Source organism: Panthera onca, chromosome E2 (genome assembly GCF_046562875.1).
Source record: "Panthera onca isolate mPanOnc1 chromosome E2, mPanOnc1 haplotype 2, whole genome shotgun sequence".
Taxonomy (NCBI): domain Eukaryota; kingdom Metazoa; phylum Chordata; class Mammalia; order Carnivora; family Felidae; genus Panthera; species Panthera onca.
This window is the reverse complement of record NC_138353.1, coordinates 31029743-31046791: the sequence shown is the minus strand read 5'-3', so window position 1 is coordinate 31046791 and position 17049 is coordinate 31029743. Positions and strand designations below refer to the sequence as shown.

General features: G+C 36.3%; 1 protein-coding gene across 8 annotated transcripts in view; it reads left to right on the top strand.

Moving 5' to 3' along the window:
- The window catches only part of RPGRIP1L (RPGRIP1 like), a 95325-nt gene that overhangs the window by 26692 nt on the left and 51584 nt on the right, over window positions 1-17049 (top strand). For all 8 annotated transcript variants that reach the window (XM_078438719.2, XM_081791540.1, XM_060650758.3 and 5 more), the window contains 6 exons: window positions 621-694; window positions 6940-7079; window positions 11957-12063; window positions 12371-12421; window positions 13104-13283; window positions 13825-13942. In XM_078438719.2, coding sequence (XP_078294845.2) covers window positions 621-694; window positions 6940-7079; window positions 11957-12063; window positions 12371-12421; window positions 13104-13283; window positions 13825-13942 — 670 coding nt within the window. The remainder of the gene's footprint in view (window positions 1-620; window positions 695-6939; window positions 7080-11956; window positions 12064-12370; window positions 12422-13103; window positions 13284-13824; window positions 13943-17049) is intronic.

The window sequence follows — 17049 nt, the reverse complement described above, 5'->3', positions numbered from 1 at the left end:
TAGAAAGAAATATAGAGAGCTACATTTTAGTCATAAAGGTATTAATGATAACCCTCAGTTTATTTCTAAAAATGTCATTCATCAGGATAAAGCAAGGTATACAATTTTATTTATTCATTCATTTATTTAAAAGATGTGCTGCCAGCTCTTTGTAAATTCCAGGTAACATAAGAAATTAGGTCTTCAGAGTAAATTGTGCTTAACGCAATTTATTTGAACCACGAACCAAAAGAAAGATTAATCCTTTTGTTTTTAATGGGCCAATTAGAAATTAACACAAAATTAATACAATGATGGAATTCATTGGGGAGGGAAGTAAAAAAATATGTTTCCCAGACTTCATAGCAAACTTTTAGCACATTCTTTATTGAGTTTTGGCACATGTCAGCATAAAGCAGTGCATACGTTTCTACTAAATTAAAACAAATATTAATTTCGTGTTTACTTAACAACTTAGAAAAAATCAGTGCTAAATTAAATGCAGACAATATTAGTTGAGTAGTTAGCAGCTGCAATTTAAAAATCAAGACTAAAACATGTTAGCCTCCTCTCGTGTTATTTTATCCCCATGTAGTTTTGATACGATAATCACCTAATGTGTCATTTTCTTTTCATTTTAGTTGCAGGATAGAATTAATGACTTAGAAAAGGAACGGGAACTTTTAAAGGAGAACTGTGATAAACTTTATAACAGGTAAATCATGATACATGTGTTCTCTTGTTCTCTTCTTTAAGATGTTTTATATCAAAGCAGTAGATGTCAGAATATCTAATATTGATTAAAGAATTAGCAATGGGTGATTGTGAAAAATATATATGTATCATAAAAGAAAAATAGAAAAATAAGCTTTTGGGGAGCGTTTGTAATAAGCTCTTTAACCTGAGCAGTAATCTACGACTAGAAAACCGTTATCAGTTTGTATCATTTATTGAGCGTAAACCGTAAGTGAGCAGGCACTTTGCTAAATATTCTTCATATTAAAAGTTTCTCAGAGCAACCTGGAAATGTGGGTATTGTAAATGCCCATGTTAAGTTTATTTATTTAAATAACCTCTACACTCAACGTGGGGATCAAACTCACAACCCTGGGATCAAGAATCACATGCTCTACCGACTAAGCCAGCCAGGCGCCCCTCAAGATAAATTTTTAAGAGCTACTTCAATTTTGTCTTTTAATCTGCTTCATAATTATGGTATTTTAAAAATGAATCCCTTCTGATAATTTTAGAAACAAAATTCTGTACCACAGCTAAGTTTAGTTAAGTGGTACAGATATCTATCTGTGTGCGTGTCTATGTATATATGTGTATTTTTAAGTCTTTTCAGTATGTGATAACTGATAAAGGGTAAATGCAGGCTTACATGAAAGTAAATTTAGTATACATACTGGAAGATGTATGTTAGAGCAGATATTCAAAGGTTGCTTCTATTGATAATATTCTGAAACGTCACAAAAGGGCCATCTGATGTACCGACACACTTTTTAACACTGTGGGTTTTTTTTTATGTTTTGTAAACTCAATTTACATTTTATAAGGTAAACAAATACCTAAAGAGTATAGAGATAGGCTGTTATTTGTTTTTACTTTGAAAAGATACACAGATTAATGTTAGGCATCATTCCAGTGGCACGGATCATCTATGTTGTTTCCCTACTAGTGTTGATGGTCCTTACACGAAGTGGCTCATGATGTTAAGAGTTATCGATAGCAGGGGCACCCGGGTGGCTCAGTTAGTTAAGCATCTGACTTCGGCTCAGGTCATGATCTCGCATGTCATGAGTTCGAGCCCCATGTTGGGCTCTGTGCTGACAGCTCAGAGCCTGGAGCTTGCTTCAGATTCTGTCTCCCTTTCTCTCTGCACCTCCCCCACTCACACTCTGTCTCACTCTCAAAAATAAACAAACATTGGGGCGCCTGGGTGGCTCAGTCGGTTAAGCGGCCGACTTCGGCTCAGGTCATGATCTCGTGGCCCGTGAGTTCGAGCCCCGCGTCGGGCTCTGTGCTGACAGCTCAGAGCCTGGAACCTGTTTCAGATTCTGTATCTCCCTCTCTCTGACCCTCCCCTGTTCATGCTTTGTCTCTCTCTGTCTCAAAAATAAATAAACGTTAAAATAAATAAATAAATAAATAAATAAACAAACAAACATTAAAAAATAAAAAAATAAAAAACAGTTATCAATAACAGATTCAGACATCAGTTAAAATAATATCTGGGGCTCTCTAGCAAGGATAGACTGGTTAAAAACCTTTATGTGGTTCTGCCTTGGACCCCTTCCAAATCATTTGGCCCTATGGCTTTGTTCTGGCCCCTCTCTCATCAACCCTGATTAATTTTACCTAAAGCATTTATTATACCTCCTTTTTGTTTTTAAGTTTGTTTACTTATTTTGAGAGAGAGGAAGAGGGGAGGAAGAGAGACAGAGAGAGAGGGAGAAAGAGAATCCCAAGTAGGCTCCATGCTATCAGTGCAGAGCCAGATGTGGGGCTCAAACCCAAGAACCACGAGACCATGACTTGAGTTGAAATCAAGAGTCCAACACTTAACCGACTGAGCCACCCAGGTGCCCCTATATTCTCACTTCTATAGAACAATACAAGGTTTATATTGATATATATCTAAGGATTTGGTAGTTACGTGTTTGAAATTTCCAAATTTCAGTATATAGATCACACAACCACTGCATTGTAGGGCAGAGAAAATAATGTTATCCCCATATTTTAGAGATGAGGGAATCGAGACTCAAGAAACTTAAATTAAGAGACTTGTACGGAGTCACACAGCATTGCTGAGACTCCAGTAAAGGACCCAAACCCAATTCTTTTGACTCTAAAACTTGATTTGTTTTCCCCCTGTGCTTCACTATCTCTCTAATTTTAATTGCATTGGAAAACTGGTTCTGTGGAAGGGAAACATTCATGGAATAATAGAACTACCATACATCCAGAAATTTTTATTGATTTATATTTATCTTCAACATCTTGTAATTTCAAATAATTTAACATGGTCTTAATACAAGAAAATAAGTGCCATTTGGCCGTTACTTATACTTTTCCTACTTCCCTATTTGAGGATTTACTGAACATACCTTCTGGGAATAAAAAACACTAAACTTAGCTGGGAATAATGCATAACTGGAATTTTGAGAGGAACATGTTTTTCTCATATTTACTTTCTCACCGTGAAACTTTATCTTTCCATATTAGAAGATGATCTGAGAGGGTAAATCTGACTTTGAAGGGTTTTTTTTTTTAATGTTTTATGCTTGAGCTACATTTTTTCCTGTCACATTAAAAACAGACTTCATTATGCTGCTTACACTTGAATTTTGTGTGAGGTATATGGAAGTAAATGTGTGTAATGAGTGTCAAAACATTTTGTGTCCAAAAAAAAATTAATGTCACTTAAGCACAAAACCCAGCAAGCACACATGATAGCAAACAGAACTGTAAAATTCTCTAATACAAATTTTTAAAATATAATATGCTTTCAGAAACAGTTGGAGAAACTTCTACAAAAATCATTGTCATCTTTAAAATTCTTTAAAGCTCTTGTATTCCATGGCACTGTTACCATCATTGCCAACAACTAGTGCTCATCAAAAACTAAATAAAATTTACTCCGTTTGGTTAGTCATAGTGATAGCGTGTTTTTAAAAGGAGAGCATTTGTTTGTTATTCAAAACTGGCTAGTTTTCAGGAGAAAAATATGATTTGCAGATTACATTCTCATCTTCCTTTCCCAAATGAAATTTTGAATGTGTTTATTACTTGACATATGACATATTAGAGAATCATCTGGTAAGATAAAACCCTCATGTTAGTATTTGGAATGAGCTCCTTTTAATATGAGAAAACATTTTTGATACAATGCCAAGAAGTAAGTATAACCTTATTTAAGAAATACTCCATTTGAAAATTCAGAATAAACTTTTTTGCAATTAAATCTATGTGGTCAGAGAGAAACTATGCTACGATATTGCAAAGCTGTGCCCATCTTTGAAGTTAGTATAGTTTTAGGGTGGTAGCACTCATGAAGACAATAGTCCTTCAGCTGTAGTATCTATGTATGAATAACCTGGAAAACAGCAAAATGTAGCTTTTACCACCCCTTTGGAACTTCCCTCCCCCAGCCTCGAGCCATCACCATCCAATTCAGATTTAGTCAATTTGGGACAGGATCCAGAGAATCTGTTAGAGGTGGTTTTAAGGCATTAACTCCCTGAGAGACACTAATACCTATTTTAAGAAAAAAAAGACTTGGTCTAGTTTTTGAAGATGGTATTAACCATTTTTGAGAATTGGGTAAATCAGGTTTTTACAATGTAATTAGTAGCCATCTAATATCCAAAATTCAATGGAGCCCTGCTGACCACCCGTAGATTTTCTGGGCTCCCTTTCTGTAAAGTGAGCACCTGTCCCCTGCAGTCTTCTAGGAATCATGAAAGCCCATATGATCAAATATGAGCACTTTGTGCTTCTCAGAAATCAAACTGAGTACATTCGGGGCATTATTTTCTTTCAGTAAGTGAATTATCCCTATGTAAATATGTGTTTAATTTCCATTAGGTCCTAACTAAAGTATCTGTGGATTTCTTCATGGATGATTTAGAGCTTATTCTTCCCTCTCTTTCACATTAGGGTGCCCTTAAACATGGGAATAAATAGAATTTCTTCTGCAAGAAAAAAGCCTTAGGGTGGAGATGAATTCTTTAGCTCTTATTTCAGTCTGATCATGTTGTTGATCAAGAGTGTGTAAGCTGACCCATGACCGCCAGTGGACGTGCCAGTGAGCACAGGCACCAATGGACATTCAGCTGTGGATGGACATTTTCTCACTTCAGCAACATAATGTAACAAACGAAATGTGCACACAGACCAACTATGATATCCCCCCCCCACCCCACCCCCAGTTGTCACTGTAGGCAATATACAAAAACATTTTCATGAATAAAAGGTTCTCAAAGACTGTTCTCATATGCAGATTTAATCATGTACACAGCCTTTACAAAGAAAATGGAGCCAGATGTGGTTCACCATTTATAGTTACACAGATGGCTCCAAGCATAGAGGAATACAGTAAATTCAAAAGGAATTCCTCATGAAACTCCAGTGGAATGTAATCCTAAATTTAGAGGGAAGATAGCAGTGGACTAAATTCAGATTGACTTATGCTGATTTACACTAGTATTTTGTGGGTTTGGAAAAACCAGGCTGCTAAATTGTTCTTAATTTAAACACATACAGCTTCTGATGTTTCTGCCAGATTAACTGTTGGTGATCTTTTTGCTGGTACTAATGCTATTGGAACACTACTGTTTCTAATTTTTGGCGTCTGATATAATGTATAATTGTGCCTATTTCATCATGCTAATTTTTTTTTCCGGGTAGTACATGTTTTTAATAATACAAGACACACGCGCGTGCGCACCCCCCCCCCCCACACACACACACATACACACACACCCATATACCCACATACATACATATGTGTGTGTTTGGTTTATATAATTTGACTAGACACAGAAATTATATTTGGTCTTTATTTTAAAAAATGAAAATGTAAAGGAATATTCTTTAATATTTAAAGTGCATATTTTGTTTGGATTTCATTTAAGTCTAGGTAATTGTACCTTTGATCAAATTAACTTAAAATATTGGTATATAGGTTCATGCATTTTTTAAGGTTCCATATGTGAAATGAGAACATTGATAGAAGAAACAGATGTCATATTTAGAGAAACTTCTAGAATTTCATTTATTTTTAAGTTCATATTATTTTAAATGCAATAAAAGCATTCAAAATGTAAAATAGATACATAATTCTGTTCCTTTGAAAGCTATGCCTCCCAGAAAAGTATCTCTTTTGGAATAAAACCTCAAGACTAGCTGGGAGCAGCATTAAGGGCAATTTTCAATAATAAGTTTTTCTTCCATTTGCTTCATCATCAGTACAAAACCAGATTTTATAAATTTTTGTTTCATTTACTGGGTTTAAAATAAGGAGAAGGGTCAAAGCTGCTGATAATTATTCAGTCATATCAAGCTTCACAGATAATAGTTTTCTGCTGAAATACAGATCAAGATCAGTTTTTCCAAAACCTGGCTATCACCTGCAGAAGCTTTATAAAACTCTGGATTCCTGGGCCCCAAGATCTTCATTTTTAAATCTCCCCAAGTGCTTAGTATAGCTGGTCCAGCACCAGTGTTTAGTTTATCAGCATTTGGAAATCACTGGCATAAATGAATGTTGGGATTTAATCATGAGTGGATTTTAACACTGGTTTAAAATCTTCATCATTCTTACCAGGGTGTTCTTACCAGGTTTTCATCCCAATCACATTACAAGTAAAACTTTGTTCTTAGCCTGTTAATGCGGTTTAGTTTTTTAGGACAAAAACTCCATTATCACTACCTCATAATAGCAGAGTTGCCGTCTTGTATTTCGGCGTGTTACCATTTCATGGCTGAAATTTCGTGAATATGGTATTAGCACGGACTCTGTAAAAGTTTGAGATTCTAGAAGTAGAGATCAGGTGGCAAGCCCCTTTTTCTCGGTTTTAAGAGGGTTTGTATGTGGGAGAGAATAGTTTTATCCGAGGCTGATGGCTGAGGTTTGGAACTGCGGATTCCTCTGGAGTATGTACAGTATCTGAATTCCTTTACTAGTCCCACAAAAGCTGCACGCTGCCAACTTTTCTGACTGGAGAGCTCTAAATTAAGGCCAGTTCCTTTGCTCATCCCACAAAGCCTTTCATGTTTCCTAACCGCAGCCTGAGAGAGGCGCCTTGGTTTCAACAGCAGCAGACCAGCATATGTTTACTTAATTCCTAAGACATGATGACAGTGGTCTCTGTGCCACTAAAAGCTTTTCTCTTTCGCGTTCTCGGTCGAGGCCGATCTCCAGGCTCTCCTCTGCATGTCATGTGTGTTTTGCAGTGCCTTCAGTGCTGCCCACGAAGAGCAATGGAAGCTAAAGGAACAGCAGCTCAAAGTGCAGATCGCTCAACTCGAGACTGCCTTAAAGTCTGACCTAGCAGACAAAACTGAAATCCTTGACAGAGTCAAAACCGAAAGAGGTACATACAAAACCACTACTGACTTGTCTCAACAGCCATCCACTTCCATGCGTTTCGCGGTCACTTGAAATTTCCGTTTACTCAGCCTCGCGTAGAAGCCCAAGGAATTTTTTTTTTTTTTTTTTTTTTTGGTCAGAGATACTGTCATTTAGGTGGTCTTTTAATTTTTTTGTTGAGCCTTCTTGTGTTCAGCAGTCAACAAGCATTTCTTGATCCAGGCACCGTTCTAAGTTCTGGGGATACAGCAATGAGCAAAGCCAAGGCCTTGCCCTCACGCAACATAAATTCTACAGAGAGAAACTGACAGTAATTAAACAAGCATGCCACATGTCAGGTGGTGGCAAGGGCAGTGGGAACAAAAACAAAGCAGTGTAAGATGACAGAGTAGAGAAACAGTTGCTTACTGGTTTTGATAGGTCAAACAGGGACGATCTCTGTGATAATGAGATATCTAAATCTACTCTGTGACAGTGAACTTAAATACCAGGAAGACTTGCCAAGATGTCCCTGCTAAAATAATGATCATTAATAAGTTTCATGTCACAGATCTCACCCCTCTCATCTCAGGGAAATAAAATAATCATAATTAAAGTAGATGTCTGATTTACTAGATTATACACCCAAGTGCACAACAGGGGAATTGAATTATTTGCTTCAAATGTTGTATCTGTTGTTCATCCACTACGCAAACCAAGTGATGTGATAATAAGGTTGCTTCTTTTGAACATTTGTAATTCTGTTGCATGCAAGCGTTTCAAAGTTTAATGCAGGCTCCGTTAAAAAAAAAAAAAAAAAACAAACAAACAAATTACAAATGTAGTCAGTACTCTATTTATTGATTTAGCTCACAATGCCATATTTTATTAACTATAAGAGAGAGTTTTTTTCCCATTTTGACATCTCTGAAATTGGGATGCATCTTATAAATGATAACATTTTAAAATTATGGTCTGACTTTTTCCAACACTCTAGGAAGACTGTAATCAGAACATTTCTTACAATAGATGTAGTCTTAATTTCAATGAAACATATGTGCAGTATTTATTTGCCAAGTGGTTAAATTTCATGAAAAATTATTTGTGAATTTTTCTCAAGAATATTGTGAGGAGAATGAAATGGTGACATGATTGGTGACCGGGCAGGTATTTAAAAGTTTTGATGTCAAAGATGTATCGTTTCTGATTTTAATGTGGTACTTAACCGAGTACTTTTGTTTAATAGTTGCTCAGTAAATTCTTGTTGACTGAAGGAAGGAGAAGCACTCTATATTCCCCGCTTTTTTCCAAAAACAGATATAAACTGCTCTGAAAAGAAGAGAAATGAAAACAACCTGTCTTATTTCTGTGCTTTCTGTATTTCCCTAAATATCAAGAATTTCAAAACTCTTATCTCTAAACATCTGCATTGGTCTCTGGAAAGAAACTCTTAAGGGAATAGAATCTTGGTGGTCTTTTTTTAAGACCTACCTGTTGTTGTTTAGTGATTTCCAAAGATTCTTTTAAATTATTAAAATTACAGTTGCAAAGTTATTTTAATCCACCGAATCCATTCTTATTTTTTTCACTAGCTTTTGTGTCTTCTTGGATTTTTTGAAAGATTAAAAATAATTCACGTATACCATTAAAAAAATCCAGTGAACAAAAAAATTTCTAGAAGTCACTCACTCCCACACCCCACAAGATAATCACTATTAATATGTTTATGTTTGTCCTTCCAGAGTTGTTTGTATGTGCACAGGTACAGTTTTTATAATGTGCTTTTTGTCTTTACTATGTTATGAAATCGTTCCTTGAGTATAAGTGTAAACCCACATCATCATCACTTATAATGTCTGTCCTGGTTTTCCATGTGAGGATGTACAAAAAATTGCTTAACAATCTTCTACTGATGAATTTTTAAAGAGTTTCAGTTTTGTTAAGTATCATAAACATCTTTCTACACAAATCTTTACACATTTATTCAGTTGTTTTCTTAAGAAGAATTGCTAGTACTGAATCTTTATTTTTAAGTCAACTGTTATTTTAGTTATTTTGCTTGAATACCCGAAGTTTATAAGTCTAATGACTGAAGTTTGGGATCGTTTGGTGAATATGTTACAGTGGATTATAAGAAAAATATTACAGCCTTGAACCATTTTTTTTCTGGGAAGTACTAAACAAACAAAAAAAAATTGAAAATCTCTTTATAAGGAAATCTTTCAATATGTAGAAAGTTCCTTTTTGTCTTACAGATTTTGAAATTGTTTCATTCCACTTTGAAGTCTCTTCACACATTTACCTTTTCATTTGTCGAGTGTTCTTTGCCAGAAGATGTTTCCCTGGCTTCTTAGACTCATTCATCTAACTGGCAAATTATTTTTAGAGAATACTCACCTCTTTATTCAAGGTACAAATTAGTTTCAGATTGTGTGAATATGTGGGGGAAGAATATGTAAATGCAGTTTGCATTTGGTTAATGCTTAAATTAACTGCATGTGTTTAAGGGCCCTGCTTTTGAAAGTTCCTTTCTATCTTTAGCTGAAATGCATAATTCAGCATAATGCATATGGTTATATTGATCACAGCTGAAGATATTAGCACAAAGGAGCTCTGAAAATTGTTTAGTTGGATTGTTCTCCGCACTCTGCTTATTAATGGTGTGCTTGAAGAACATAATTTTAAAAGAGTGAAATGTTATCCCATTTGAATAAAATGCTGTTTAGCTTAACCTGCTTTTTGTCAAATCATAAGGTAAGGAGGTTATTTTTCATCTTGTACAGGATGCTTTGATTTTTCTTATTATAATCCAGCAAGGCTATCTCTTGTTTGAACTACAGCGTCTCCGGGCTTCTTAAAGACCCAGGAGTCGTATCCCCAATAAACAGTTTGAGAAAGGAAAAATACCGTGGATAGTTCTACATAAAATCTAGTAGAGAGAAAGTTACTCATATTCAGTAATGTCTTCCCCCACTAATAAGCTATTTTCCCACTACTAACACCCTAGTTTTAAAAATATCCATGAAACGGGGACATTGTTGACACAGAAATCAGCAAAGGAAGAAACATTTGAATAAGTTCATGTATACCTACTAGCATTTCATCCTCAGAACCCTGCTCTGAAATATTGAAAGAAGAGAGAAACAAGAGCATGAAAATAGTAATCAGAAAACACTCTATCTGGGGGAAGGGGCAATAGTCCTGTCCTTTACACTTTACCTCGTCATCAGAACCCCTAACCCGTTTGCAGGCCAAGAAGGAAACTACCTTTAGTTTTATATTTTTCTTATTATATTTACCTTTTTTCTGTTACCTAACCATTTCTATGTAGATTTTTTAACCTAATCAACAGAAAATAAAGTGTTCTGCATTCTTACCGTACTCTGTAACTGAAAAAGTTGTTTATCTCCTCTAATAATTCATATTTACCATTAATCCTAATTTTGAGTTGAAAGACAAATAGTTGACCTTTACCTTCAAAATTTCCAAGTACTGTTCACACTTGTGAACTCTTATTTAGGTCACTAAATATTAACAAAAGGATAACCTTTTAACTTTTCATCGATAAGATAAAAATGTTTATGTATTTGATATTAAAATGTCTCTGCATACTCTAGAGTCACTTTTTTTTTTTTACTTTTTAGTTTTCCAGGAAATATGTCACATTAAAAATATCCAAATTCAGTCCATTTCTTCTTAATTATGTAATTTACTATTTTTACTTACATGTAGTATATATATCCCAAGTTAAATCTTGGGAACACAAAAGCATTATAAAAGTCAGAAATGTATTTTTGTATAACATGCATTCAGCGTGCAAATGTATTCATGCAAAGAATTCTTGGCAAATGTGTTGACTTGCTTTTTTTAAGAAAAGGAAACAAAAATGTACAACTTGAAGACTTTTGATAAACACAAATCTTTGAAACTAGGATGAAATTAGTGGAGACACTTTGGATGACATGGTTTAGAGTTAGTGAACGGGGAGCCAAAAAGGAGGACACCTGACCCCGACAATGAACTCTGTTGAAGAGTACGCTTAAGAACATGAGACTAAAGAATACATTTGTTAGCTTGCTTTTTTTTTTTTTTTTTTAAGTTAAGCGTATGTTGAATGCAGGGAGTAAAAAATTCGTCTCTTCATGGATTTATTACTATTTTCTGTAGCTCTGCTCTGTGCTCCTGATTGTGGGTCAAGGCAAATGAGAACCTAGGTGAATGTAACCTATCTCTATTCCTTAACGAGAGCTCTGAGTCCATGTCTTACTAATTAACAGCATGAACTCAATGAATAAAGAACACACATGAATTATTACTGATGCTACCATGCCCTGGCTAAGAATCCATTCCTCACCTATCTTAGCAGATTTGTTCAAAGTGTGGTTGATTAGAATTACAGATTTAGTTATCACCAAAGAAATTATGTTGTTTTACTAAAAAGACTTAATGCTAAATTGGAAAAAGAAAACTCAAGGAAGTCAATTAAAACACTAAAAGACAAAAAAAAAAAAAAAAAAAAAAAAAAACACTTTTTTTTTTTTTTTGCATGCCTTTCAGGACCCTTAATAAGTAAGTAAAAATCATAGATTTAGAAACATATTTTCTTAGGTATTTTAGATAGAATGTTCCTTTGAAGTCCCAGAGGCCCCAATTTCCTTATATTAATACTATGAACTTCAGTCTTCAGTTTTTGATAAGAAACTGGATCATATGGTAGACACATGATCGTGTTCATTTGTTCCTCATTCTCCTGCTGCCTTTGTCTAGGTGCTAGCATAATTTCCTCTCTGACCAGAGCACTGCTAGATCCAGCTTGGTGTGTATCAGGAATTAAATTAATTTTAAATGTGTTCTTACCTCATGCTCTCTTACCTTTCTAATGGCATGGACTTTATTTTTAAGACCAAAATGAGAAACTCATCCAAGAAAATAGAGAACTACAGTTACAGTATCTGGAACAAAAGCAACAACTTGACGAACTTAAAAACCGCATGAAGTTTTACAACCAGGTGAACTATTTTCTTATTTGGGAGATAAACTCCAAATCTGTATCTAAATATTTTATACACAGAGGAAACACTGTACTACAAAGCAAAAGAAGACAAATATATGACTTGGTTTATTAATTCATGGTTATTACGCAGCTTGCATTTCAGAAGGAGATTCTGAATAGTCGGAATGTCTCTTTTACTTAGTTTATTAATTCATGCTATCAGGCAGCTTATGTTCCGTGAGGATAATCTGCATAGTTGGAATGTCTCTTGTACTTTCCATTAATATCTCATTGTGAGCTTTTACTCACTCTGTCTTTTGCAGGACAGTGATATTAATGCTGATGAATTGAGTGAAGCTCTCCTGCTTATAAAGGTAACTTTCTGAACTTCACCATGAATTTCATGTCTACATATAACTGTTTCAGCATAATGATGACCCTTGTCTGTAACCCTTATACTTGGAGAATAAATTATTCAGGAAAGTGGTCAGGTGACATTTACTTACAGCATATACATATTTCATAATGACATCAAAATTACATTAAAATAGACCTCAAAAACTCTTATTTAAAGCACTTTCTCCAACTGTACAAATATTTCACTTTTACACACCCCACTATAAAACTAATCAACAATTTTGTCCTAAGAGACCTTGGTACACCCTATTATCTTAAGTAAAATATTGAATTATAAATGTTACCAGAAGATATTTTTTCAGTTCTAGGATATTCTGTTATTTATAAGAAGACACGAGAAAATACATTTCTTTCCCTTTAGATCAACACTGTGTAGCATTTAATCAATTGAAGAAATAGAAATAAATGTGCATGATTCTTCTTCATGTCATGAAGTAATAAACTGTTTTTTGAATTCTCTGTAATTGTTCCAAATGTCTATCTAAATATATTTTCTGTATCAGGATTGTTTTATTCCTGATGGAAAATGGAAATATATCTGCTTTCAATTAATGATTTTTCCTTGCCATATCTATATTAATTCACATGATTATATTTTAGAAACTCTTATTTCAGTAAGAAAACATGTTTCTATTTTAGGCTCAAAAGTCACAAAAAAATGGAGACCTTTCCTTTTTAGAGAAAGTAGACAATAAAATTAACAAAGATCTAGAACGCTCCATGAGAGAGCTACAAGCAACTCATGCAGAAACGGTGCAAGAGCTTGAAAAGACACGAAACATGCTAATTATGCAACATAAAATTAATAAAGATTATCAGGTAAGGTGCAACACTAACTCGGGAAAATAGATTTTCCTTAATGATCAACTGATGATTTACTTCTCTAAGCAGTGTTATGTATTATCATCTGTTATAATCTCTTATCATTTATTACCACATGCCTGGAATGTGGCCTCGTAACTAGGTACTCAGAGTCAGTAGTTGAAAAACAAACTATGTTTTCTTTAAGTCCCTGGTTTTAGAGACCAAACACCAGCAACGAATTCACCTTTGCTCGTATTAGCACATTCTGCAAATGGGTTATAGTTATCCTGAAGTCCTGCCACAACCACGTGTGATTGTAGCCTGTAACAAACGGGAAAATCACCTCCATGGGAAGAGATCTCGGGTTTTGTTAATTTTACTTCTGATTTATGAACATTGCCAAGCATAATTTTCTAAACCGTGAGCTGTTTCAGAAAACCATGGTTTACAGCTCCTGGTATCTCCAAGATCTAGGAAAATGCTTGTCATGGTAGCTTTAAAAAATGAAAATGGAACTAATCCTAAGTATTGAGACTTGTTATCTCCTCTTTATTAGATGGAGGTTGAAGCGGTGACCCAGAAGATGGAAAATTTGCAGCAAGATTATGAACTCAAAGTGGAACAGTATGTTCATCTTCTCGATATCAGAGCTGCACGCATTCAGAAACTAGAAGGTACGATGCGCACAATTCGTCTACAGTAACTAGACGAGTAGAGTTTACGACAGTTGAAAATGTCGTCCAAATCTACACTCACGATTTCTTTTTGCTCTATTTTTTTTTTTCCAATTCATAGCTGTAAGGAGAATTTACCAGAGAGGTTGTTTTTATCTGATTCTTTTCCACTCAAGAATTTTTAGTAACTTTCTACTGCTTTTTGGATCCAGTGTTGCAGGCTTGCAAGATTGTTGCAAGATTTCAAAGTAGTTTATGGAGCACGGCAGAACTAACTTTACCACCTCATTTCGAGTTTCTCTTAGCAAGCGATGCCTCGCAGCCAGACAAGTCTGCTTGCTCTTTGTCAGATTCACCTTTCTTGGTCCTGCCACTGGATCTTTGTCCCGCCTAAACCTCCTTTATAGCCAACGTACGCCCTTTTTACCCTGCTTCAAAATCTAACCAAATGCAATGCACGCCTCTGCCAGGAAGCTGGCTCTCATCACTCCTAACCATTCATGCCTCTACTTGAAATGCCCTTACAGTGGTTTCCAGACTTAGGCAAGTATGAAAATCATGTGGGAAACTTGTTTCAAATGTAGCTTCCTGGGCCCTATCCCTGAAGATCCAGAGGCCCGTGATGCTGCTATATTTAGAAATCCAAGCGACTCAGACGCAGGTGCAAGGCCACACTTTGAAAAACACTGCCTCGGTACTCCCCATCCTTCCTCTTATGTACTCGGAAAGTGTGTTTGGGGACTGTATTATGGAAGTGTTCTTTAGTGTTGGAGTTTCGCATGTTCCCTGTGATGGCAGGATACGTTCTTCCATGCCAAGTACTCTGTCTCTCTTTCATGTCCCCCTGCCGTACAATGTTTAATGTGTGGATCTAGGCCAGCAGTAATTCTACACTCTGAAAAATCACTGAGGATCCCAAGGGCCTCTTGCTTCTATGGGTCATACTTACTATACTTCTAGTAAGAATTAAAAGTGAGAAATTTGGAAAATATTTATTTTATGTCATGCTAAAATAACAGTGGTAAATCCGTTACATGTTAACATAAATTACGGTATTTATTTTTAAAAAGCTGTATTTTCCATACCAAAAAAAAAAAAAAAAATAGTAAGAAAAGTTACACTGTTTTAAATTGTTTTCCTTTTTTTTTTTAATTGTTTGACATTTTTACAAACTTTTTGGTGTATACCTTAATAGAAAACAGCTGGGTTTTTAAACCTGCTTCTGCATTCAATCTGTTATGATATCACACATCATGTAGAGTTTGGGAAACTCCATTGTACACTTGTGAGAGAATAAGAATGAAAAAGGCAAATGACATGTCAGGGTTGTTTTAAAAATAGTTTTGACCTCACAGACCTCCAAAATCCATTTCAGGGACCCTCAGCATTCCCAGACCACACTTTGAGAACCACTGCTCTAAGCAGAAGCGTTCGATCCGCCTGAACAGGGTTTTCCAGCAGTCAAAGAGCAGTATGTACCTTTTATTTCAAGTAGTACTCAATAAAAATTTGCTTAATAGAATTCTCCTGAATCACACGGAGGTCACGTAGCTTGGGATTTTCATTCCTTTTGGTCTCACTAAATCTTCACCAATATATGTTATCAGTCCCCAATATTCACTGATTCATCCCATAAACCTGCTCAAGCTCTTCCTGCATGCTAAGCAAAGTGCTGGTCAGTGAGAAGCCAAATAGGAAAGAAAGCTCGGGTCCCACCCTCAGCGAACTCAGAAGATGGAGCAAGTAAATAGAGTATCCCTTACCGGGAAGAGTGGGAAGCCAGGAAACGCGAAAGATGCGGAGGAAACGTTGAGGAGAGATGCCTACTTACACCTGAAGACTCGGGGAAGACTGCCACGCAGTAGGTTTGGAGTCTCCGAAGGCTAGAGAATTCACCGCTAAGTAAAAGCAAGAAGGGCCTTCCAGGAAGTAGAGGAGGCAGGTAAAAATGCCCTTAATGTGAAGGGCTGCCATTCATTTGCAAATGAATGGCACCACTCCTGGTTAATAAGGGGAGGAGGATCTCCCGGCAAGGCTGGAGAAAACCAAGTCATCGAGGCCCTGCGTGCCACCCTGAGGAGTTTTGTTTTTGTTTTTAATTTTTTTTTATGATTTATTTATTTATTTTGAGAGAGAGAGAGAGAGAGGAAGCACAAGTCATGGAGCCGCAGAGAGAGAGGGAGAGAGAGAGAATCCCAAGCCGGCTCTGCACTGTCAGCACAGAGCCCGACGCGAGGCTTGAACCCACAAACCGTGAGCTCATGACCTGAGCCGAAGTCGGACCCTTAACCGACTGGGCCACCCAGGTGCCCTTGCCCCCCCTGAAGAATTTTAACCTTAATTACCTACCTAGAAAACCACTAAGCAGTGTTTAAGGTAGACAGTAATACACCAGAACTGCATTTGGGAGATTATGCTGTAGTTACTAGGAAGAGTGAATAAGATCTGAAGGAAGGAAGCACTTTGGGTTCCATAATAATCTGGGTGGTAAACACTGGGAGTGTAAGAAAGGTAGCATTAGTGGACAGAGAATGAACAGGGGCAAATTTGTAACGATTTAGGAAACACTGTTGAATACCAGTGATGTGGGGAGAATTAAGAGAAAGGGAAACTGGAATGATCCCGTGGTATCAAGCTTGGGCAACTGGATGGATGCTGACATCAGCGCCTGAGATTCAAAGTACAGAAATAACTGGAAGAGTCTACTCTTCGGTGTTAGATGCATGCTATTTTGGAGATATCGAGTTTGAAGTGCCACGGGGATATCTAGACAGAGGACCCAGCAAGGCATCAGATCTCTGGATCTGGAATTCAGGAAATAAATCTGAATTAAAAATAGAAAGCTTAGGGTGCCTGGGTGGCTCTGTCAGTCAAGCGTCTGACTTCGGCTCAGGTCATGCTCTCGGGGTTCATGGGTTCGGCCCCACCATGGGGCTCTGTGCTGACAGCTCAGAGCCTGGAGCCTGCTTCAGATTCTGTGTTTCCCTCTTTCTCTGCCCCTCCCCCACTCCTGCTCTGTCTCTCTCTGTCTCTCAAAAATAAATAAACGCTTAAAAAAAATTTTTTTAATAGAAAGAGGAGAGTCTTCAGCATATTTATAGTAGCAG